The following is a 21,903-nucleotide window of genomic DNA, read 5'->3' as shown; positions in this document are numbered from 1 at the left end:
CAGTATGTCCTTCCTGAGGTGTGGGGACCAAAACTGGACACAGTACTCCAAATGGGGCCTAACCAGAGCTTTATAAAGTCTCAGTAGCACATCGCTGCTTTTATATTCCAACCCTCTTGAGATAAGTGACAACATTGCATTCGCTTTCTTAATCACGGACTCAACCTGCATGTTTATCTTTAGAGAATCCTCGACTCGCACTCCCAGATCCCTTTGTACTTTGGCTTTACGAACTTTCTCACCGTTTAGAAAGTAGTCTGTGCTTTTATTCTTTTTGCCAAAGTGCAAGACCTCGCATTTGTTCACGTTGAATTCCATCAGCCATTTCCTGGATTACTCTCCCAAACTGTTTAGATTCTTCTGTAGCCTCCCCACTTCCTCAGTACTACCTGCCTGTCCACCTATCTTCGTATCATCAGCAAACTTCGCTAGATTGCCCCCAGTCCCTTCATCCAGATCATTAATATATAATGCGAACAGCTGTGGCCCCAACACTGAACCCTGAGGGACACCGCTCATCACCGGCTGCCATTCCAAAAAAGAACCTTTTATCCCAACTCTCTGCCTTCTGTCAGACAGCCAATCCTCAATCCATCCCAGTAGCTCACCTCGAACACCATAGGCCCTCACCTTGCTCAGCAGCCTCCCGTGTGGCACCTTATCAAAGGCCTTTTGGAAGTCTAGGTAGACCACATCTGCTGGGTTTCCCCGGTCTAACCTACTTGTCACCTCTTCAAAGAATACCAACAGGTTTGTCAGGCATGACCTCCCCTGACTAAATCCATGTTGACTTGTTCTAATCAGACTCTGCTCTTATCAGAATTTAGAAACCTCATCCTTAATGATGGATTCTAGAATTTTACCAACTAGAATTTTACCAAATCTTGGTCGTGTCGATGAGCAGAGAGATCTTGGTGTCCAGGTACATAGATCCTTGAAAGTTGCCACCCAGGTTGATAGGGTTGTTAAGAAGGCTTACAGTCTATTAGTTTTTATTGGTAGAAAGGTTGAGTTTTGGAACCATGAGGTCATGCTGCAACTGTGCAAAACTCTGGTGCGGCCGCACTTGGAGTATTGCATATAGTTCTGGTCACTGGAGTATAGGGAAGATGTGGAAGCTTTGGAAAAGGTTCAGAGGAGATTTACTAGGATGCTGCCTGGTATGGAGGGAAGGTCTTATGAGGAAAGGCTGAGGGACTTGAGGCAGTTTTCGTTAGAGAAGGTTGAGAGGTGACTTCATTGAGACATGTAAGATAATCAGAGGGTTAGATAGGTTGGACAATGAGCCTTTTTTCCTTGAATGGCGATGGCTAGCACAAGGGAACATAGCTTTAAATTGAGGCTTGATAGATATAGGACAGTTGTCTTTACTCAGTAATCAGTGCGTGGAATGCACTGCCTGCAATAGTTGTAGACTTGCCAAATTTAAGGGCATTTAAATGGTCATTGGATAGGCATATGGACAAGAATGGAATAGTGTAGGTTACATGGGCTTCAAACTGGTTTCACAGGTCAGTGCAACATTGAGGGTCGAAGGGCCTGTACTGCACTGTTATGTTCTATGAAGTCCTCAACTAGGCTACCTTTGCCTGACTAACTTCCAGTCGATACACACAAAAATTCCCAGTATTTTTGCCATGCCTTTCTCTCAGGCTTCCGTTATTCTTCCTTTGTGCTCCATCTTACCATGTGGTTATTGTGAAGGGGCCTGTACATCATTACTATAAATGACTGCTTACCTCTCATTGAAATCACTTCAAACTGTTCCTGCATTGTGGTTTCCAAAACTTGGATCATCTCTTCCTATTGTACTGATGCCATCACTAGCTAATCCAGCAATTCCTCTGTCTTTCCTCATTTCCATTCATTATTAAATGTCATACATTCTTCAAGAGTCTGGACACAATTCAAGTCATTCTGCAGCCATGTCTTTACGCTGGTTACCAGATTGTACTTAAGTTTTTGCTTACACTCTCAGTTCCCCTGTTTTGGTTTGATTGCTATGTGCATTCAGATACAGAGGCTTTTAGTTTTATCATTTTTCTCTTTGTAATTCCTGGTCTTTATTTATTGGTTGAATCATAGATCATGTTCTCCCTCCCTTTTGGTGACGGTGGCTATGTCATTTTCTATATGGGTATCTTTTTCTTTGGTGTTGATTTGTACTCTTGGATTCATAGCATCTTCCCAAATTTGATCCCCTGTCCCTAATATTTTTATAATCTCTCTATTTCTCTCATTCAGCACTCAGTAGGATCACCAGCACCTGCATGGTTCAGGTGGAGACAGTTCCATCTGTACAGATCTGACTTTCCCTCTGAATGTTCCCAAATTTTGAATATGTCTGTGAACTCTGAAAGCCATGTCCTTTTTCGGTGTTTCTGACTATTTGACATTTAGGTGAAATACAGTTTTTAAAAGCTTGCAGGTTTGTGTTTTGCTGACATTTAATGCAAAAGAACAAGTTTGATTTGCTGGAAATGAGCTGAAGTTGATGCTTGGATTAAGATATAATTGGGTAGATTTTGTTTTGACTGGCTGCATTTAAAAACCAGAAGAGAGTCTACTGCAAATATTCAGCCGATTATTCCCAAATAAACTCTTATTGGCCCAAAACAATTGGCCTATTTAGATTGAAGCCATTTGAATAATTGATAAAGATCAGCTGAGAACCAACATTTCAGAATCTGTCATTTAAACTACAGCAGATTCTGCACCATGTCAGTATGAATGAAGCAGCTGATTATTGTAGAAAGATAACTGCCCAGACCAGTTCCATCAGCGTATATCATGTATGCAAGCAATCCTTTGTTACACTCAATAGACAGTAACTTTCATTTAAGTTTTCAAAAAGGTTTAGTTCCTCGTTTGACTTTGCTGCTTCTACCTGGTTACATCCCAACCATTTCTTCTGGAATCTATCAGGGAAAGCAAAGCTCTAGATTAGATTAGATTAGATTACTTACAGTGTGGAAACAGGCCCTTCGGCCCAACAAGTCCACACCGCCCCAAACGCAACCCACCCATACCCCTACATTTACCCCTTACCTAACACTACGGGCAATTTGGCATGGCCAATTCACCTGGCCTGCACATCTTTGGACTGTGGGAGGAAACCGGAGCACCCGGCGGAAACCCACGCAGACACGGGGAGAACGTGCAAACTCCACACAGTTAGTCGCCTGAGGCGGGAATTGAACCCAGATCTCTGGCGCTGTGAGGCAGCAGTGCTAACCACTGTACCACCGTGCCGCCCACAAATATACTTAAATTCATGCAACAATGCTCAGCGAGTGTAACTTATTGGTTTGTGGATGACAATTTTCTTTTCTGTAGCATGAATTGTGTAGAAAAATGATACGCCAAAATATAAACAAATAATAGACGAGAAAGCAAAAGAACAGGCCAAATGCTTGGTCAGAGAATTGGGTTTTAAAACCAATTTTCAGGGAGGATAGAGAGATGGTGAGATTTTACACAAGGAAATCCAGGGCAACCGATCATTGGGCAATGTAACTTAATGTATAAGATAGCTGCTCAAAGAAATGCAAAGTTATTGAGTTGGAGTTGGTGCATAAAGGGATAGAGTGATAGAGATGCTAGAGGCGTTAGACTATAAAGTCATGTAAGCACGTGTTTAATGAACATAAACGGGTTCATTAAATTTATTCAAGGCTGAGATAGCAGGTTTTAATCAGTAAGAGGAAAAGGCAGGAAAACATAATTGAGGATTATCAGATGAACTATTATCTAATTTAATAGCAGAGCAGACTTGTGCTGAGTGGCTTACTTCTGCTCCTGCATGTTATGGTCATCCTAAATATGATGAGGGTGGAATACTAGGAGGTGGTTTGGCTCATTAAAGACAGATTAATGCATGAAAAACGTGTTGCTGGAAAAGCGCAGCAGGAGAATCGACATTTCGGGCATAAGCCCTTCTTCAGGAATGAGGAGGGTGTGCCAAGCAGGCTAAGATAAAAGGTAGGGAGGAGGGACATGGGGGAGGGGCATTGGGAATGCGATAGGTGGAAGGAGGTTTCAGGGTGGGAGGAGGTGTAATCTAGGTAGCTGTGGGAGTCAGTCAGTTTATAGTAAATGTCTGTGTTGAGTCGGTCACCCAAGATAGAAATGGAGAGGTCTTGGAAGGGGAGATAGGAGTCCGAGACGGTCCAGGTCAATTTGAGGTCGGGGTGGAAGATAAAACGGCTGAACTGTTCAACCACCTCATGGGAGCACGAAGTAGCGCCGATACAGTCATCGATGTAGCGGAGGAAAAGGTGGTGCCAGTGTAGCTGCGGAAGATGGACTATCCCACATATCTGACGAAGAGGCAAGCATAGCTGGGGCCCATGCGGGTGCCCATGGCTACTCCTTTGGTTTGGAGGAAGTGAGAGGATTAGAAAGAGAAGTTGTTCAGAGTGAGGACCAGTTCGGTCAGTTGACTCCTCCCTCCCCTTCCAAGACCCCTCCATTTCTATCTCGGGCGACCGACTCAACACGGACATTCACTATAAACCGACCGACTCCCACAGCTACCTAGATTACACCTCCTCCCACCCTGCCCCCTGTAAAAACGCCGTCCCATATTCCCAATTTCTTCGCCTCCGCTTTATCTGCTCCCAGGAGGACCAATTCCAATACCGAACAATCCAGGTGGTCTCCTTCTTCAAAGACCGCAATTTCCCCTCAGACGTGGTTGACGATGCTCTCCACCGCATCTCCTCCACTTCCCGCTCCTCTGCCCTTGAACCCTACCACTCCAATTGCTACCAGGACATAACCAGGTCCTCACCTACCACCCCACCAACCTCCAGATACATCGTATCATCCTTCGTCATTTCTGCCACCTCCAAACAGACCCCAACACCAAGGATATATTTCCCTCTCCTCCCCTATCAGCGTTACGGAAAGACCACTCCCTCCACGACTCCCTCGTCAGGTCCACACCCCCCCACCAACCCAACCTCCACTCCCGGCACCTTCCCTTGCAACCGCAAGAAATGCAAAACTTGCAGCCGCATCTACCCCCTCACTTCCCTCCAAGGCCCCAAGGGATCCTTCCATATCCATCACAAATTCACCTGCACTTCTACACACATCATTTCCTGCATCTGCTGCACCCGATGTGGCCTCCTCTACATTGGGGAGACAGGCCGCCTACTTGTGGAACGTTTCAGAGAACACCTCTGAGACACCCACACCAACCAACCCAACCGCCCTGTGGCTGAACGCTTTAACTCCCCCTCCCACTCCTCCAAGGACATGCAGGTCCTTGGCCTCTTCCATCACCAGACCATGGCAACACGACGCCTGGAGGAAGAGTGCCTCATCTTCCGCCTAGGAACCCTCCAACCACAAGGGATGAATGCAGATTTCTCCAGCTTCCTCATTTCCCCTCCCCCCCCACCTTATCTCAGTCCCAACCCTCGGACTCAGCACCGCCTTCTTGACCTGCCATCTTCTTCCCGACCTCTCCGTCCCCACCCCCTCTCCGGCCTATCACCCTCACCTTAACCTCCTTCCACCTATCGCATTCCCAACGCCCACCCCCCAAGTCACTCCTCCCTACCTTTTATCTTAGTCTGCTTGGCACATCCTCCTCATTCCTGAAGAAGGGCTTATGCCCGAAATGTCGATTCTCCGGCTCCTTGGATGCTGCCTGACTTGCTGCGCTTTTCCAGCAACACATTTTTCAGCTCTGATCTCCAGCATCTGCAGTCCTCACTTTCTCCTAGATTAATGCATGAGCACATCTTGATGGCCAGCACTGTTATAGATAAGTTAAATGGTGGTTGGTCAACCAGAAATTGTTGGAATAATTGATTGACAGATGTGTGGATGAGGATTTCATCAATTGATGAGGTGATGCAAAAGTTACAAGAACAAAATGTTCATTGTACTTTTAACCCATTTCATTTTCTTGCTGCATATAACTTGCTTAAAAAACAGCATAGCCATAGTGCTGAAATGAGCAGAAAATCTATTGCCAAGAATGCCCCAATGTGGAGTGGTTAGCCTGGACATCTATGATGGAACTTGAATTCGCTACCTTTTGGGGAGGCATGATACCAGTTGAACTAAACACTCATTTTATTGGAATGTGCTAATAAGGCAGAAGCACTAACTTTGTATTGTTGATGAACCAGGTAAATGTGGTAGTATTGAAAATATCTTCCACCTGGGCATAACTGATCAAACATTTCTTGCAACCCTATAAAAGTCAGCGTTAGATACTGTGGTCTTAATGTGTTGAAGTATCTGAACATTTTTTTTGGCGAACAAAAATTCCCTTTAAAGGAACTCATAACTTCTGTGGGATGTTTGAGATAGAAGGTTGCTTTTATAGACTATATAATTGCCTTTATTGATATCACTGTGGTAATGAGGGGGAAGACAATTATCCAAAATTCCCATTTCTTAAGGTTTTCCAGTGATTCCTTTTGGAAAATATGCATTTACTAAACTGGATTGTGAAAGATTTACCACCAATCTGCCAGCACATGCTGTCTCGGCTCACATATACAGATGACCATTTGAATGTGATATGCAAGTGTCTTGCTAACGCTTGCTTACAAAGCCTTCCGGGAAATCGAAAAGGGAATAGTAACTGAGTAAAACTGTTAAGTGAAAAATGAGAATTTCTGAAGTAGTGTGAAATCTTGATTAAAGGTTTACTTTTGAGATTACAGTTTTTAATCTCTGGTTGTATATGTCTGTAATTGTTCTACAGTAGAACAAAGTGATGGATTAAATAGCACTTTGAAAATTTTATAACTCTTGGTTGACCTGCTACCTCATGATTTTGATGACATATGGTAATATCAGTGTCTGAATGCTACTAATCAGAGCTGCAGACAGGCAGGGGAGGATGTACCTCGTACACTTAATCAGTGTAGTTTACATATGGAACTTGCCGCTCGGGATCTGCCCTGTGCCAGCTGAGGGTTATGTGCCCACTGCAGTTATTGTGTGTAATTATCAAACCAATCTGTTCAGCGCAGCAGGGTTTAGATGGTAATGATGAGGCAGAGATGAAGGGAAGAGATGCACACTACTCTTTGGTGGCTGTGAATCCTAGCTGTTGATTCATTACTGCACATCGAAAGGAAAACTCTTAGCAACCTGCTGTTACATTTTCAATGTAAAATCAGCCATTGCAGATATGAGCCATTGTGGCCTGTTGATTACATCTAGCAGCTATTGGCCAAGATGGTAGTGCACAAAACAACGACATAAGCCCTTAAAACAAGAGAAAAAAAGCCAAATTTCATTAACAGCTACACAAAATCCTTTTTTCCATAAGCAGTTGGGAAGCTGTAACATCTTCATAAATGAAATGCAATATTAAGTAGCAGTCAGCATGTTAAAATAATTACTGTGATTAGAGTATAGGCTAGTTGTTGCTAAACATTTTAAAATTTGTTCAGAATTATGATGAAATGATGAAATAGAATGTAGAATTTCCTGGACAATATCCAACATCTAAAATGGAAATTGAAGAATCTCAACAATTTGTTGAAACATGGAAGAGAATTAGCTATATTCAGTTTCTTGATTTCTTGGGCCAGCTTGTATGAATAGTGATCCTTGTACTGATTCTTTGGCTGAGCTTGCCATTTGGCTATGGGAAAACAATTAGCTAAACAATGATCTGCCATAGTATTTGACTAATTGCAGCTTAAATCTTGTCTTTATCCTTTTTATTGTCTGCTTATCTAGGCTGTTGTCCAAAGCTTATAGAGCAAATATGAGGCTTTTTTTAAAAACCAGTAACTTGGATTATCACTTGTATCTGTTACTACTGCACAATTGTTGGGATGTCAAAGACTTTTGTTGCCTCAGGCAGTTTCAAATGGGTACACATTTGCGTATATGTTTATTTTGTTCTGAATATTTCTTTAATCAACAAATTAGACTATGCAGTAGGCACTGTGAAATGTGCTAATATTCCTATGGTATTTGTCATTTAACTAACTGCTTGCTATCTTATAGATGGTTGTTAAACATTGATTATGTAAGCTTTATTACTGAATATTTTGACTTTTAATTAAGCAATGAAAGTTGTGTCAATTTGCATTTTATTTAAACTGGCTATCTACACATCCATGAATAATCAATTATATTAGTTTTCCAACGGTAATAATTAAATCAAAATTTTATAATGAACTTGAGGTAAAATTATTATTTTGCCTCATGGTATTATCTCATGCCAAGACAATGTGTTTTAAGTAATGTTTTAAATTTGTGTAGTGCCTTCAGTGTAGAAAAAAAGTCAATAAAGAACTTCAGTGTGTAATCTGAAAAAGAATGCTGGGTTAGATGAAGAAAAGATTGAGTGGCAACGAAAAACTTAGCTGAATTGATGGCTGTAATTAAATGTCCTAAGTAAGAGAGAGAGAGGGAGGTTGATGGAATTTTTAAAGCAGTAAGTCTTGCCAGCTGAAGGCTTGTGATGGACAAAGTGAGTGTCTGCAGATGTTCCACGAGTTTGAAGACTAGCGTTTTGAGTTGAATGATGTTATTGCTTTTGAAGTAGGAAGGGCAGCACCATAAAGTGATTTTAATGTAAGGAGGAGAATTTTAAACAACTTTATACCTGCATGCTTGTATACAACTACAGAATGGAGCGCAGTCCTTTGAAGAAGTCTAGCTAGTAGTTCCATAAATGTAAGTTTCCATAACATTTTATGTCTGGGTTGAACAGTTGCAATTTTCAATACTTTGTCTGATCTCTGTACTACTTAATTTAAAAAAAACATGACTTAAGTAACCAAATATGTCCAATCTCTAAGTCCGTTTTCAGTTGCCACTTTGGCATTGAATTAAGTATCTTTTTAAACTATATGTATTTTGAAAATTATCTGCATTTCAATTAAATGAAATTTCAACTGACTTTCTAAATAATTAAGTTAAAAGAAAGTTGAGCGTTTATTTTCAGCGTGTCGCTCTCTCCCTTTTCCACACTCCACTAGATGAGTTAATAAATTTGGATGTAGAAAGAAAATACTCTTGGCTGTTGGGTTGTTTGATTATAGAGTAATCAATCAGAAATCTGCAAATGCCTTCCTTTTCAGAATGTGTATTTATAAGATTGTGAAACAATCCGTTGTGTATCACATTGAATAAGTTAGAAATGCCTATAGTGCTATATTGTTTTGCAATTAGTTAGCAACCGTCGAGTATACAACCTCTCCAACCTACTCCATCCATGGTGTCAGTGTATGATTTATTCATTGAGTGTCCTTCCACAATCTGATGTCCTTTTGTAGCAAATTCTATTATCTGTCCTAGAGTAACAAAGATGAGCTGTATTAAATATCTCTAAACCAGTTTGAAGATTTTATATATCCTTGCATCAATCTTCTGACTTTAACACATTTTGAAAAAAACTGAAGCTACTTCATAGAAATGCAACCATACGGAAATGAGCATTGAAAGAGGAAACTGATAGCTTGTTCATTGTTAGGTTTTAAGGAACATAGTGGAAGTGAGAGGATGAGCAGTTTTGGGAGGGAATTCTCTTGTATGGAGACTAATTGGCTGCTGAAGGTTTTGCAGGGTGATGAAGAAAGGGCAAAGTGAGATTCCTGAACAACTTCAGACCTGGTGTTTGGAGCAATAAACAAAACCATTGCTGGTTATGATCGGCAAGGTAAGAGGAACAAAGGGATTGAACATTAGAGAACAAAATTTGAACAGAAATTAACTCTGCAATTATGGAATACAAAGTCGAGAAGGGTTTGTTTTGATCACTCAGTAAAAATACTTGTAACTGTGACTGGGTTGATTAAAGTGCAGGTGGCATGGCGGAAAGCTCTCCGAAGAAATTTGAGTGTTGAGTTGCTGATTTCCTTTTAAAAGAAAGAGATCGCACAGAAACAGGTGGGTCAGCAGTTTACAGAGATGTGATGAAATTGCAAGGGCCAGTACTGAGGGAAAGGAACCTCTTAGAATGTAAGCTAGCGTAGGGAACCAGGAATGAAAGTTGATTTACTTTTATATTTTACATTGCAAGTTTTCTGTATATCGGTATTCTATTCAGTTAGCTTGAAATATCTTTTGATATCATCTACAAAGCACTTGTTGCCTTAAATTAGTCTTGACACCATATGCAGTAACTTTATTGTTCATTATCTTTGATGTTCATTCTGTTCACTGAATTGGCATTCATTCATGATGTCAATTATGTCAATTATGATGTATCAAGAGTTTTGATATAAAATGTCTTAAAATTGAAGTAACATTAACTGGTCCTGTTCAAAAAAGGAAACAATTTTTCCTAACTGTATTTCTGAGCTTTATATTGGGGCATATTTATTTGTTTGTTAGCTGGAGTGAAAGTCTGGTCAAAATACTTCCACGGTGTATCAGAATAAAAATTTGTACAGAGACATGCACACATTGGATATTGCTTCTGGCAGGAAGAGAATATTCTTGAGATAAAAGGTGGCTTGAACAAAGATAAAGTTCAATGACCAACCAAATTTGGAGAACCTTATTAAAGATTGATATCTAAGATGACACTTTGTGAACTTTGCCTGTTGAGTTTTTGCTGCAGGATTCATTTCATATTATGATAATGAGTTCAATGTTTTAGACACTAGATATGAAAACCCTGGTTGTTTTCTATTTGAAGTCATTAATGTTTTTGATTTCTGTCCATCTTGTGTTTGTGTGCGTCCAGCAACAAATTCATTTGAACATCCTATGTGGTGCACTTGGAAACATAAAGGTTCATCCAGTTACTCCTGCAAATAACCTGAATCACTGAAAAGAAACTTGCATTTATAAAGTGCTTTAAAGATCCCAAAGTGCTTTACAACCACTGAAGTACATTATTGAAGTGCAGCCAAATTCTGATGTTGGAATTGCTGCAGCCAGTTTGCACACATCAATGTTCCACAAAGAATTGACATAACCAAGTAATCTGTTAATAGTAGTTGCTAGAAAAGCTCAGCAGGTCTAGCAGCATCTGTGAAGAGAAATCATGGTTAACATTTCTGGTCTGGTGAATCTTGCTCAGAACTGGTCACCGGACCCTTGATTTCTGTTCACAGTTGCTGCCAGACCTGTGAGCTTTTCCAGCAACTTAAGTTTTTGTTTCAGATTGACAGCATCTGCGGTTCTTTTGGTTTTTAATCTGTTAATAGTGTAAGTTGGGGTCTAAGTATTAGCCAGGGCATGAGCAAAGAATCATCTTGCTCTTAAAAATTGTGCCACAAGATTGTTAATAGCCACGTGAGATGACAGACTGCGCCACATTTCAAATATGGGTCCAAATGATGGCATCTTTTAGCCTGTGGTTACAATTATGCTCTTGAGTGCTTGAGAACATTGGTGTTTCTTTTTTTTACAACATGTTGCAGTGGTTGCATCCGTTTCATCTAAAAATATTGAAGGAGATGCCTTGAGACCACATCCAAGTTTGTTGCAGCAATTGCACGGAACCTGCTTCTTATTTGAGAAATTGTTGTGCTGAATTTTATTTTGCATTTGTCTCCTCTGGTTAAAATTGTTTAAATCGGTGTAGTTCAGTGTTCTGTCAGTTATTAATTTTAAAACAATCCTAACCTCCAGCAAATGATGAGCAGTGATTTTGAGCCACTATTAAAAGTTCAGTTTATTCATGTTCGGTATAATGTTGCAGTTTTCTTTGGACTTTGTAAACAAATAGCCATTGTGTTTTTAGTTCCAACCAAAATGCACCCTTTGATGGGGCTTATACCGAAACAGTGCAGTAAGAGTGCTGCTGTAGGTAAACATCAGGTGAGGTTATTCATAAGACACTTGATGCACTGGTTACAATACAAAATAAAGACCCACATTTTTCTTTTTCTTTACAGTGATTATAAAGATGTCAAACTATAGCGATGAAGCAGATTTGTTGCATTTTATATTACTTGTATGAACTGAACTTCTGAGCAGTATTAAATGCTTTTCGGTGAAAATGCCTGAATTTGATACAAGTCATTGTTTTGAAGAAGAATTTTTAGATAATCTAACTTACGCATGGTTGCCTTCACTCTTTGAACATAGACTATTCTCCTCAACCAAGTTGCTTCTTGCAGCCTGCTAGATCAGTTGGAACTTGATGTTTTCCACCTTACTGACTCATTGCTTTATTCAAAATTTCGATACCAAAATACATACTGTTGCAGTGAGTCTAATGAGCTGCTGAATCCATGTCTTTGTTCCCATTACTTGAATATTCTCCCGGCTACTTCTCGACCTTTTCACGCTAGATAAATTTGACCTTGTCTAAGTGTCTTTTGTCCATATCCTAAGAAGCTCCAAGACCCATTCATCAATCATGCGTTTCTAGCTGATTTGCATTGGCTCCCTCCCAAGCAATACTTTGTTTTTAACATTCTTATCCTTAGTTTTAAAGCCTTCCAAGATTTTGCCCTTCCATAATTCCATATCTTTCACCCTATTACTCTGATTTCTGCATGTCCCTCTTATAGAGCCATAGAGATGTCCAACACAGAAACGGATCCTTCGGTCCAACCCGTCCATGCCGACCAGATATCGCAACCCAATCCTGTCCCACCTGCCAGCACTTGGCCCATATCCCTCCAAACCCTTACTATTCGTATACGCATCCAGATGCCTTTTAAATGTTGCAATTGTATCAGCCTCCACCATTTCCTCTGGCAGCTCATTTCATACATGTACCATCCTCTACGTGAAAAAGTTGCCCCTTAGGTCTCTTTTTATATCTTTTCCCTCTCACCCTAAACCTATGCCTTCCAGTTCATACCCACACCCCAGGGAAAAGACTTTGTCTATTCATCCTATCCATTCCCCTCATAATTTTGTAAACCTCTATAAGGTCACCCCTCAGCTTCCGACGCTCCAGGGAAAACAGCCCTAGACTATTCAACCTCTCCCTATAGCTCAAATCATCCAACCTTGGCAACATCCTTGTAAATCTTTCCTGAACCCTTTCAAGTTTCACAACATCTTTACAATAGGAAGGAGACCAGAATTGCACACAATATTCCAACAGTTGCCTAACTAATGTCCTGTACAGCTGTAACGTGACCTCCCAACTCCTGTACTCAATACGCTGACCAATAAAGGAAGGCATACCAAATGTCACCTTCACTATCCTATTTACCTGCGACTCCACTTTCAAAGAGCTATGAACCTGCACTGCAAGGTCTCTTTGTTCAGTGACACTCCCTAGGACCTTACTGTTAAGTGTATAAGTCCTGCTAAAATTTGCTCTTTCAAAATGCGGCATCTCACATTTATCTAAATTAAACTCCATCTGCCACTTCTCAGCCCATTGACCCATCTGATCAAGATCCCTTTGTAATCTGAGGTAACCTTCGTTGTCCACTACACCTCCAATTTGGTGTCATCTGCAAACTTACTAACTATACCTCATGCTCACATCCAAATCATTTATATAAATGATGAAAAGAATTGGACCCGGCACTGATCCTGGTGGCACTCCTTTGGTCACAGGCCTCCAGTTGAAAAACAACCCTCCATCACAACCCTCTACCTTCTCCCTTTGAGCCAGTTCTGTATCCAAATGACTAGTTCTCCCTGTATCCCGTGAGATCTAACCAGTCTCCCATGGGGAACCTTGTCAAACACCTTATTGAAGTCCAGAGAGATGACATCTCTCCCCTCATCAATCCTTTTTGTTACTTCTTCAAAAAACTCAATCAAGTTTGTGAGACATGATTTCCCATGCACAAAGCCATGTTGACTATCCCTTGCCTTTCCAAATAAATGTATATCTTGTTCCTCAGCTTTGCCTCCAACATTTCTAGCCTGTGTATGGTTGAATTGCTCCACAGTTGGCGAATTGTCTTCAATTGTCTATGCTGTAATCTCTTGAATTCCAATCATAAACATCTCTAATTCTGCTGCTGTTCCCTCCTCAACTTCCCTCTGTGGTCAAGCATTTGTTTTCTGCACTAAAATCTCCATCGGTGGCTCAGTAAAAAAAGAAAATTATTTTAAAAAGGTAAAGTCACCATGGTCTTACCAAACTGTACTCCTGATGTCTGGTTAAGTTTGTGTTTGTCCAGATCTGAATGTGGGTCAGCTGCTCTTCTTGCCAGATTTCCAGCCATTTTGCTCAGGAAGCTGGTAATGTTGCCCAGCATTAAAATTGGTCAGGTCTGCTTGGTGGTGCTACTCAAATACATGATTTTCTCATTGTGTTCCCACTCTGGGACTAAAACCAAGCTCTTAATGTCAAAGCCAATAGGTTTGAGAGAATGAAAACATGGTTTAGCAATCTACTGTAACCTTTCTCAATCTAACTAGATCATTTAAAGCTTTTGTTTGGAATTAAGATCCTGCTACAAAACTGCGTGACTCGTTTTCTTAACAATCTAATTATTTAACATAATGGACTACTAGGCTGTAGTGCTGTGGTGGTGTCCCTATCTCTCGATATCAGGAGTCCTGGCTTCAGGTCTGACCAGCACTTGAGGTGTGTAATAATATCTCTGAACAGGTTAAGTAGAAAAAACTGAAATGTTGCATATCATTAGCCTCCATCACATCTTAGTCAAGTGTAGCTTTACTCCTGATATGTAAAGCTGTTTTTAATCTACCCATCAGTGTGCTTATCACTTTGTATATCATCATGAACCTCCTATAGCAGGAGAGCTTTGATCTATTGAGTTGAATTTGAAAATCAATGTGATATGCTTTGGAAGTTTTATTAATGTATGTTCTAATTAAACTTTGAGTACAGTAGCTGCTTTTGTTAGGAGTAAGTGTAAGAGCTTTCTTATTAAGACTTCAGTTTGGCATAAGCTCCAGGTCTTTTGGTAGTCACTACACTACCCTAGATTCCATCTTGTGTTACTGCTTTCAAACTTTTGAGCCCCTGTACTAATTTTCCAGAAAATAGCTCATCCACAAATCAGTCTGTTTGTCTGAGCGTTGTCTAATTAATTTAATGTCATAAAGACAGTGACTAAAATTTTGCTGACAATGATTGATCTCCAGCAATATCTTTGATTTTTTTTTAAAGAAACGATGTGCTTCAAAGACTGTTGATCATGAAGGCAATGCCTCTGATTCTGAGTTAAAGGGTGGAAAAAGAATGCGAAAATCCCCAAGAGGTAAGAACACAATCAAACTGGGTGTTGAGGCAGTCAAGACCCTTTTGAATTGTCAGCTGGACATGTCAGTTAACATCTAAATCTTGGTGGCAAAAGTGAGGACTGCAGATGCAGGAAACCAGAGTTTATATCAGAGTGGTGCTGGAAAAGCACAGCAGGTCAGGCAGCATCCAAGGAGCAGGGAAATCGACGTTTCGGGTAAAAGCCCTTCATCATTCCTGATGATGCCCGAAACATCGATTTTCCTGCTCCTCAGATGCTGCCTGACCTGCTGTGCTTTTCAAGCACCACTCTGATCTAAAATTCTAAATCTTGGTCTCTTATGACATTTGGTTTTAAAAAAAAGTCCCTACAAATCCAGCATAATGTTCTGTCTTTTTGCCCTAGTTTTTGTTAAAGATGCTTTTAATGCAACAAAAAATAAAACACAGTTGAAGAGGAAACTTGTCCCCAGTTTAAACTGCAAGGTTAGTTTGGAGAAATTGTGATCATTGTCTCTGGAGCCCATCACATTGAGGACTGATCTGATAGAGCTGTACAAGATTGTTGGCTTTAGATGGGTAAGAAGTAGACAAAAAGCTGAGTCAACGTTAAAGAACACATTAAAGATTTTTGGCAAGAGATACAGGGGGTGTATAGGAAAAAGCTTTGTTTGCATAGGGAGTGGTAATGATCTTGCGACCTAGGAAACTGTTGGAGTTGGAAACCATGAATACTTTCACATGGAATGGAGTTTGGCTGCAGAGGGGTTTACTTATGAGTTGAATGGCCTGTATGCATTGGATTTCAGGAGCATGAGAGGTGACCTTACTGAAACAAGGTTCTTGGGGGAATCGATAGGATAGATGCAGGAGGGGTTGTTTCTCCTTGTAGGTGTATTTAGAACCAGAGTATCAAAGTGAAGAGTCTACTATTTAAGTTAGATAAGAAGTAGATTTTTACATGATAAATACATGGAATTCTTGACCGTAAAGTCTGTCAAGGCTGGGCTATTAAGTATATTCAAGGCTAAGATTGACAGATTTCTAATTCATAATGGAATTGAGAGTTGGTAGGAAAGTGGAGGGGACTCAGATTGAATGGCTACTTCTGCTCTGCATCTGATGGTAATTGAGAGAAATAAGAGGTACAAGTACCATGTAGTTGGAGTAGAACAATGGAGCTGATTTGAATCTGAGGTGCGGGAGCTGGGATAGAAATTTGCATGGATTCCAGGCCAGGTAACCACCTACTGTGTCATCATAGATACATAAGCTGACTATTTATATAGACTGTAACTTGCAATGTACATAAATATGTAATTTGATTTCTTGCTGTCCAGTAAATTCTTCCATGTCCAAATTAAAATCTTAAGTTTTTGATGCTTATTATTTTCTTTGTTTTAAGAGTGATTTTTCTAAGTTTTTGCAGTTACCACCTGTGGAAAATCTGACATTGTTGCAGTAAAAAAACTTAAGGAGACTGTACAACATTTAATAATCCTTGTGGTTCATTGAAGTTTGCATATTTAATGTGTGGTACTTAGAAGTTGAGGATTTGAAAGGTTTTTAAAGCTTATAATAAGCCATCACAAAATTTAAGAATACGGTGCAGACATATTGCTGAGTTGTCTGTTAATGGCAGATGTGAAGCAATACACAATTGAAGGGCTTTTTACAATGGGGATGTACTCTTCTGTATTAAAAAAGTTAAAGTATATAGCTGGTGAATTAATCTACAGAACTGTAAAACCAAACATTACACTTAAACCAAACTGAAAACCATGCATTGTATTCTTTATATTCTGCAGAATGACAAACTGTCATCAAGAGCTAGGTAAGGTTCTAAAAAGTGCAAGTTTCATTCTCGCAATTAGAATTTCCATTCAGAGGAGAATTTCTTTATTGTTTTTGCCTTTGAGCTGCACTAATATTCATTAGTAATTGAAAGAAAGAAGAATAATGAGCTGGATTTTGAGGTTGACATGAATCAATAGCACTTGCTGCTGACCACAAAGCATGCTGCATACAAAAATCTGTCTTGCGTTATGCCCCAACTTAAGTTTTAACCTGGTCCCAAGTCATACAGACCCCAACACTTTCAGAAAGGTGATCTCATCAAGCACACTAAGCAACCGGTCACATTGAAATGTTCTCAGAGCAAACCTGGAAGTGAAAAACACTGAAATCTTCCACTTATTTTTAAATATTATAGCAAGCTAACAAATATTTTAAACATTTAAATGGAATTGATTTGCAGCTAACTTTAAATGTGAACTTTAAAAGAATTATGTATTTAGTTTGCCATTACTAAATGAGAGGCTGAATGGAGGGAACGGGAGGAGGTCTGAATGGTGCATTCTTTGGAGAAACACAGGATTACTGACAGCAATTTCAGGATTTCAAATTTGAATCCACCTGGTGTACTTCAGAAATTGCTGCCAGTTAGAGGATTGATGATAGCATTGGCAGTTTTGTTTCAAAATCAGGGCCAGTGTCCTTGGCAAGTTTCAGGTTCGGGGCTGATATTTAGTGATGGTTTAAAGTCTTGACTAATGAAGAAACCAACCTTCATATATTCTGTAAATGTTTGTCGCCACTTTATTTTTCTTTTCATCTTGTTGATTTTAGTTGGCGATGTTTGCTTTTTTTTGTCTTTAAGTAGTGACTTCTCTTTAATTTTCAACTGTTCCTGTTACCTTGGTTGTTTTGTTGTGCAAAGTGAGAGAGCAGCAACAAAATAACTGTCTTTGAAAAATCTACAGAAATATTTGTCTCTTTAGTAAGATGTGATGTCTTTCTATTTAAAGCCAAGAAGTCGGAAGCAAGAAGGAATTTGAAGAAAGTAGAGATGGTTGAAATGGGCACTCAAACTTCTCCCTCAGTTTTGACAGGCCATGGGAAAAGAAAACACCTAAGTAAATGTTAAAAAAAAAGCAATCTTATTATGATTGTCCTCTGCTTTACTTTTTATTAAAGTCTGATTCTTTACAATGAAGTTGTTCTGAAAATTAGTCTTTTTTTTAAGAAAAAGATCTCATTTTTATGTTGACTTTTATGTGTTGTGCTTTGTGTTGCTGAAATAAAAATTGAAACATTTTTAAAGTTTGATTTTCTTTATACACAATCCAGTAGTAAGTTATTGGTACCTTTCTGCTGCTTTTCTGTTAACTAAATGAAGATATTAATGTACAATATCTTTGAAGTTTCAACATGTAAAATTGCAAGTCCTGAGAAATATTAGAAGTGAAAGAAGCAAGTTTTGTTAGATGGACAAATGGGCTGTCCCCTTGTGCTTTGCACTAAAGAATAGTAGCTACTCGTGCTCATGATTTCCCAGGATATCAGGCAATGATTTAGTATGTCACTGGATACCAGGTTATTTTATCTGATAAAATCTAGAAGATTTCATTATATCTTTATTTATAGTTTGTAGCTTGGAGTTTACTGTGAACATGTTATTTTTAAAGAAGAAATATATTGTAAACATAAATTTGAATTATTAGTGATATGAATATGTAAACATATTTTCCTTACATTCTGATCACTTAAGAATATGACTTATTCAGCTTTTGTAAAAAGTAACTGGTTAAATGTTCTACACAAAATAAAGAACCTTCCTATGAAAATTTGTGCCAGGCAGGCTATATTTTGTATCCTATTTACTGATTACCTTGTGTTTTAGTGTAAATGACCATAAAGACCTTATGATGTCAGAGCTGAAGGAGGCTGCTCCACCATTCAATGAGATTGTGGCTGGTTTTAAGAATCCTGAACTCCACTTTTGCCCCTTGTCTTCATGGCATGTGGTTTCCTTACTGTTTTTAAAAATGTGCCCATCTCAGCCCTAAATGCATGAAATAAAATTAATTGGTACAGTTTTCAGTGGTTAAACAATTTCACAGATTGACATTTGTTTTGAGAACTACTTGATTTGTAGATTACCTGGAACAGGCACCAGGCCTGAATTATTGTAGTGTAGACAATGACTGCATTGTAATGACTTAGAGTTTTGTGTACTCTACAAAGCTTTTAAACACTGTAGAAATATGAGCACGAAATCTGAGTATTATTGCAACTCTTGACAAACCCAAGAATTCTAAGTACTCTATTGTATAGAAGAGTATTATCATAAAAACTTTTCTGAAATCACTGAACTCTTGAAAGCAGCACCTTTTGCAAGTCTGAAGATGAATTAATTGTGATGACATCCAGTTTCTCAGCACTTCTCTGCAATATGCAGTATTACTTACCTTGATGCCAGTTATTCTCCCTTGTTTCCTTACCTTGACAATTAGAGATTTATTACTTGAAAGGAATAAAGTTTGTGCTGTGTTTTTATTAAATAAGGTGAAGATAAGAAGTTGATCTTTATTCTTCTGGTGAAGGAAATTTTGCACATCGTCCCAAGATTTGACAATCAAAGGAGACTCATTGATATTTTGTTCACATACAAGCACATTTTGTGCAGTTTCTAATCTCCGTGCCCAGGCGTGGAATTCTGTATTGATATTTATTGCAGCAGCAATACTGTTGTTTAGAGAACTCCTCTCTTTACCTGCACTTGAAAATGAAGAATTGTACTTTGTGGTTCACTGAAACATTCTAATTTTTGATAAGGTTAATTCTAAAAGCGCTTTGAAAGTTATCAGTTGTTCTCAGTTTGATATTTGTTGATTGGCTCAAAAGAAGACAACTATACTTCAATAATAGAGATCCTTTTGGCATCATACCTACTGTAAGCAGAGTTTTTTTTTCTTGAAAAGACCTACCTTTGGAGGAAGAAAGAACATACAATTTTGATTAAGAGTACACAAGAAATGTTCCGTTCACTTACCTTCTTCCACTCCCAACCTTTTGCTCGAGGGTGTTATTGCATTGATGCAAAAGTGGTCTGAGACTGGTGTGAGTCATAAGTGACAGGGATTTCATGTGGTTTTGCCTAGATTGTTTTGTTGCTTCCCTTTCTTGCATCCAAATGCCCTGGTGATATATATCGATAGAAAGAGGCAATTAGCAAAGTAGACATGAACTACTGAGAGGGCTGGAGATGTGAAAAATTGTTGGAGCAATTCAACAGGTCTGTTTGGAGAGAGAAATATTTATCACTCCAAGACCAATATGACTCCTCCCTTAAATTAAAGGGGTTTTAAAGTTTGGGAGAAGATTTGTAGCTCGGGTGCTCGTTGTTGTGGTTCTGTTCGCCGAGCTGGGAATTTGTCTTGCAAACGTTTTGTCCCCTGTCTAGGTGACATCCTCAGTGCTTGGGAGCCTCCTGTGAAGCCTACAGGCTTCACAGGAGGCTCCCAAGCACTGAGGATGTCACCTAGACAGGGGATGAAACGTTTGCAAGACAAATTCCCAGCTCGGCGAACAGAACCACAACAAAGGGGTTCTAAAAAATGGGATTTTGTTTTAATGCTGCAGAAAAGGGATGGCAAAAGATGTAGAACAGATGGTATGGGTGCCTCAATGAAAGTCAAAGGGAGTGCTAATGGTAGTAGAGAATGGCTACTGGTGATGAGTTAGTGTTACTGGTGGCTGTCAATAGCAGAAAATAAGTCTGCTCTACTAACAGCAAACATTTCAAAGTAGAGGATGTTTGTAGGCTGAAGTTGTTGAACACTTGATTCCTGAAAGCTATAAAATGCCTTCAGGAATCAAGAAGAAAAGAGAATCAAGGAGAAAATTAGTTGCTGTTCATCCAGCTGGCATTGAACTTTGCTGGAACATTGCAGCTGTTGGCCTAAGCACATACTGATGCATTGAAATGGTAAAAGACAGCAAAGTCAGGATTGTTTTTTTGCAGACAGAGCAAAGATGTTCAACAAAGGAATCACCTAGTCAGCATTTGGTCTCAAAGTACACAAGATCACAATGTGAGCAGCAGATGCATTAGACTAGATTGAAAAATATATATGTTTCGATTTTAAACTGAGGAATGAGGTGGTAAAGGGACTAGTATTACATCTGTGCTTAGACAGGAAGGTGCTGGTTAGGGAGTGTAGGAGGTTGTTGAGGTTATGGAAATGATCTAAAGAACCACAGTGTCATGCAGGGGATGGTCCTTGCTGAATGCTGATGAGATTGGATGATGTGTTGATGACATCTTGCTGAAGGTGATGGAAATGAAAGTGGGTGACCTCTTGAGGGGGCAGGATACACTTTTAAATGAGGACAAGGAGGACCTTATTGTTATCATTGTTCTACATGGGATGGGGAAGGGGTGAGGATTTGAAGTGCGGGAAATGGGTCAGATTTACTGAGCACTGGTGGGAATTCGTCCTTTTGAGCATAAAGGAACGCGCATGAAAATCACTCCTGTGGAAAGTGGCACCATTAGAAAAGCTATGTTGGAAACCAAAAAATTGGGAGATTGGAATGGTTTCCTTACAAGAAGTAGGGTGTGAGGAAGTGTTCGCGAAAGTGAGGACTGCAGATGCGGGAGATCAGAGTCCAGATTAAAGTGGTGCTGGAAAAACACAGCCGCTCAGGCAGCATCTGAGGAGCAGGGAAATCGACATTTCGGGCAAAAGCCCTTCATCACGAACAAGGAAGGGTGGGGGTGGGGCTGGGGAGAAGGTAGCTAAGAATGCAATAGGTGGTTGGAGATGGGGATGAAGGTGATAGGTCGGAGAGGAGGATGGAGTGGATAGGTGGGAAGGAAGATTGGCAGGATAGGTCATGAAGATAGTGCTGAGCTGGCAGGTTGGAACTGGGGTAAGGTGGGGGGAGGGGAAATGAAACTGGTGAGGTCTACATTGATGCCCTGGGGTTGAAGTGTTCTGAGGTGGAAGATGAGGCGTTCTTCCTCCAGGCATCAGGCG

At 39.8% G+C, this 21,903-nt stretch overlaps 1 protein-coding gene across 1 annotated transcript in view; it reads left to right on the top strand.

Annotated features, from left to right (window-relative positions):
* Window positions 1-18,074, top strand: part of vrk1 (VRK serine/threonine kinase 1) — an 81,942-nt gene extending 63,868 nt beyond the window's left edge. Inside the window, exons 12-13 of the mRNA XM_072568261.1 lie at window positions 15,008-15,098; window positions 17,887-18,074. Of these exons, the coding sequence (XP_072424362.1) occupies window positions 15,008-15,098; window positions 17,887-18,005 (210 nt within the window). The 3' untranslated portion in view covers window positions 18,006-18,074. The remainder of the gene's footprint in view (window positions 1-15,007; window positions 15,099-17,886) is intronic.
* Window positions 18,075-21,903: the final 3,829 nt, after the last annotated feature.

The sequence above is a fragment of the Chiloscyllium punctatum genome, chromosome 4, assembly GCF_047496795.1.
Source record: "Chiloscyllium punctatum isolate Juve2018m chromosome 4, sChiPun1.3, whole genome shotgun sequence".
Lineage (NCBI taxonomy): Eukaryota > Metazoa > Chordata > Chondrichthyes > Orectolobiformes > Hemiscylliidae > Chiloscyllium > Chiloscyllium punctatum.
Note: the sequence above shows the minus strand (reverse complement) of the source record. Positions and strands in the feature narration are given on the sequence as shown.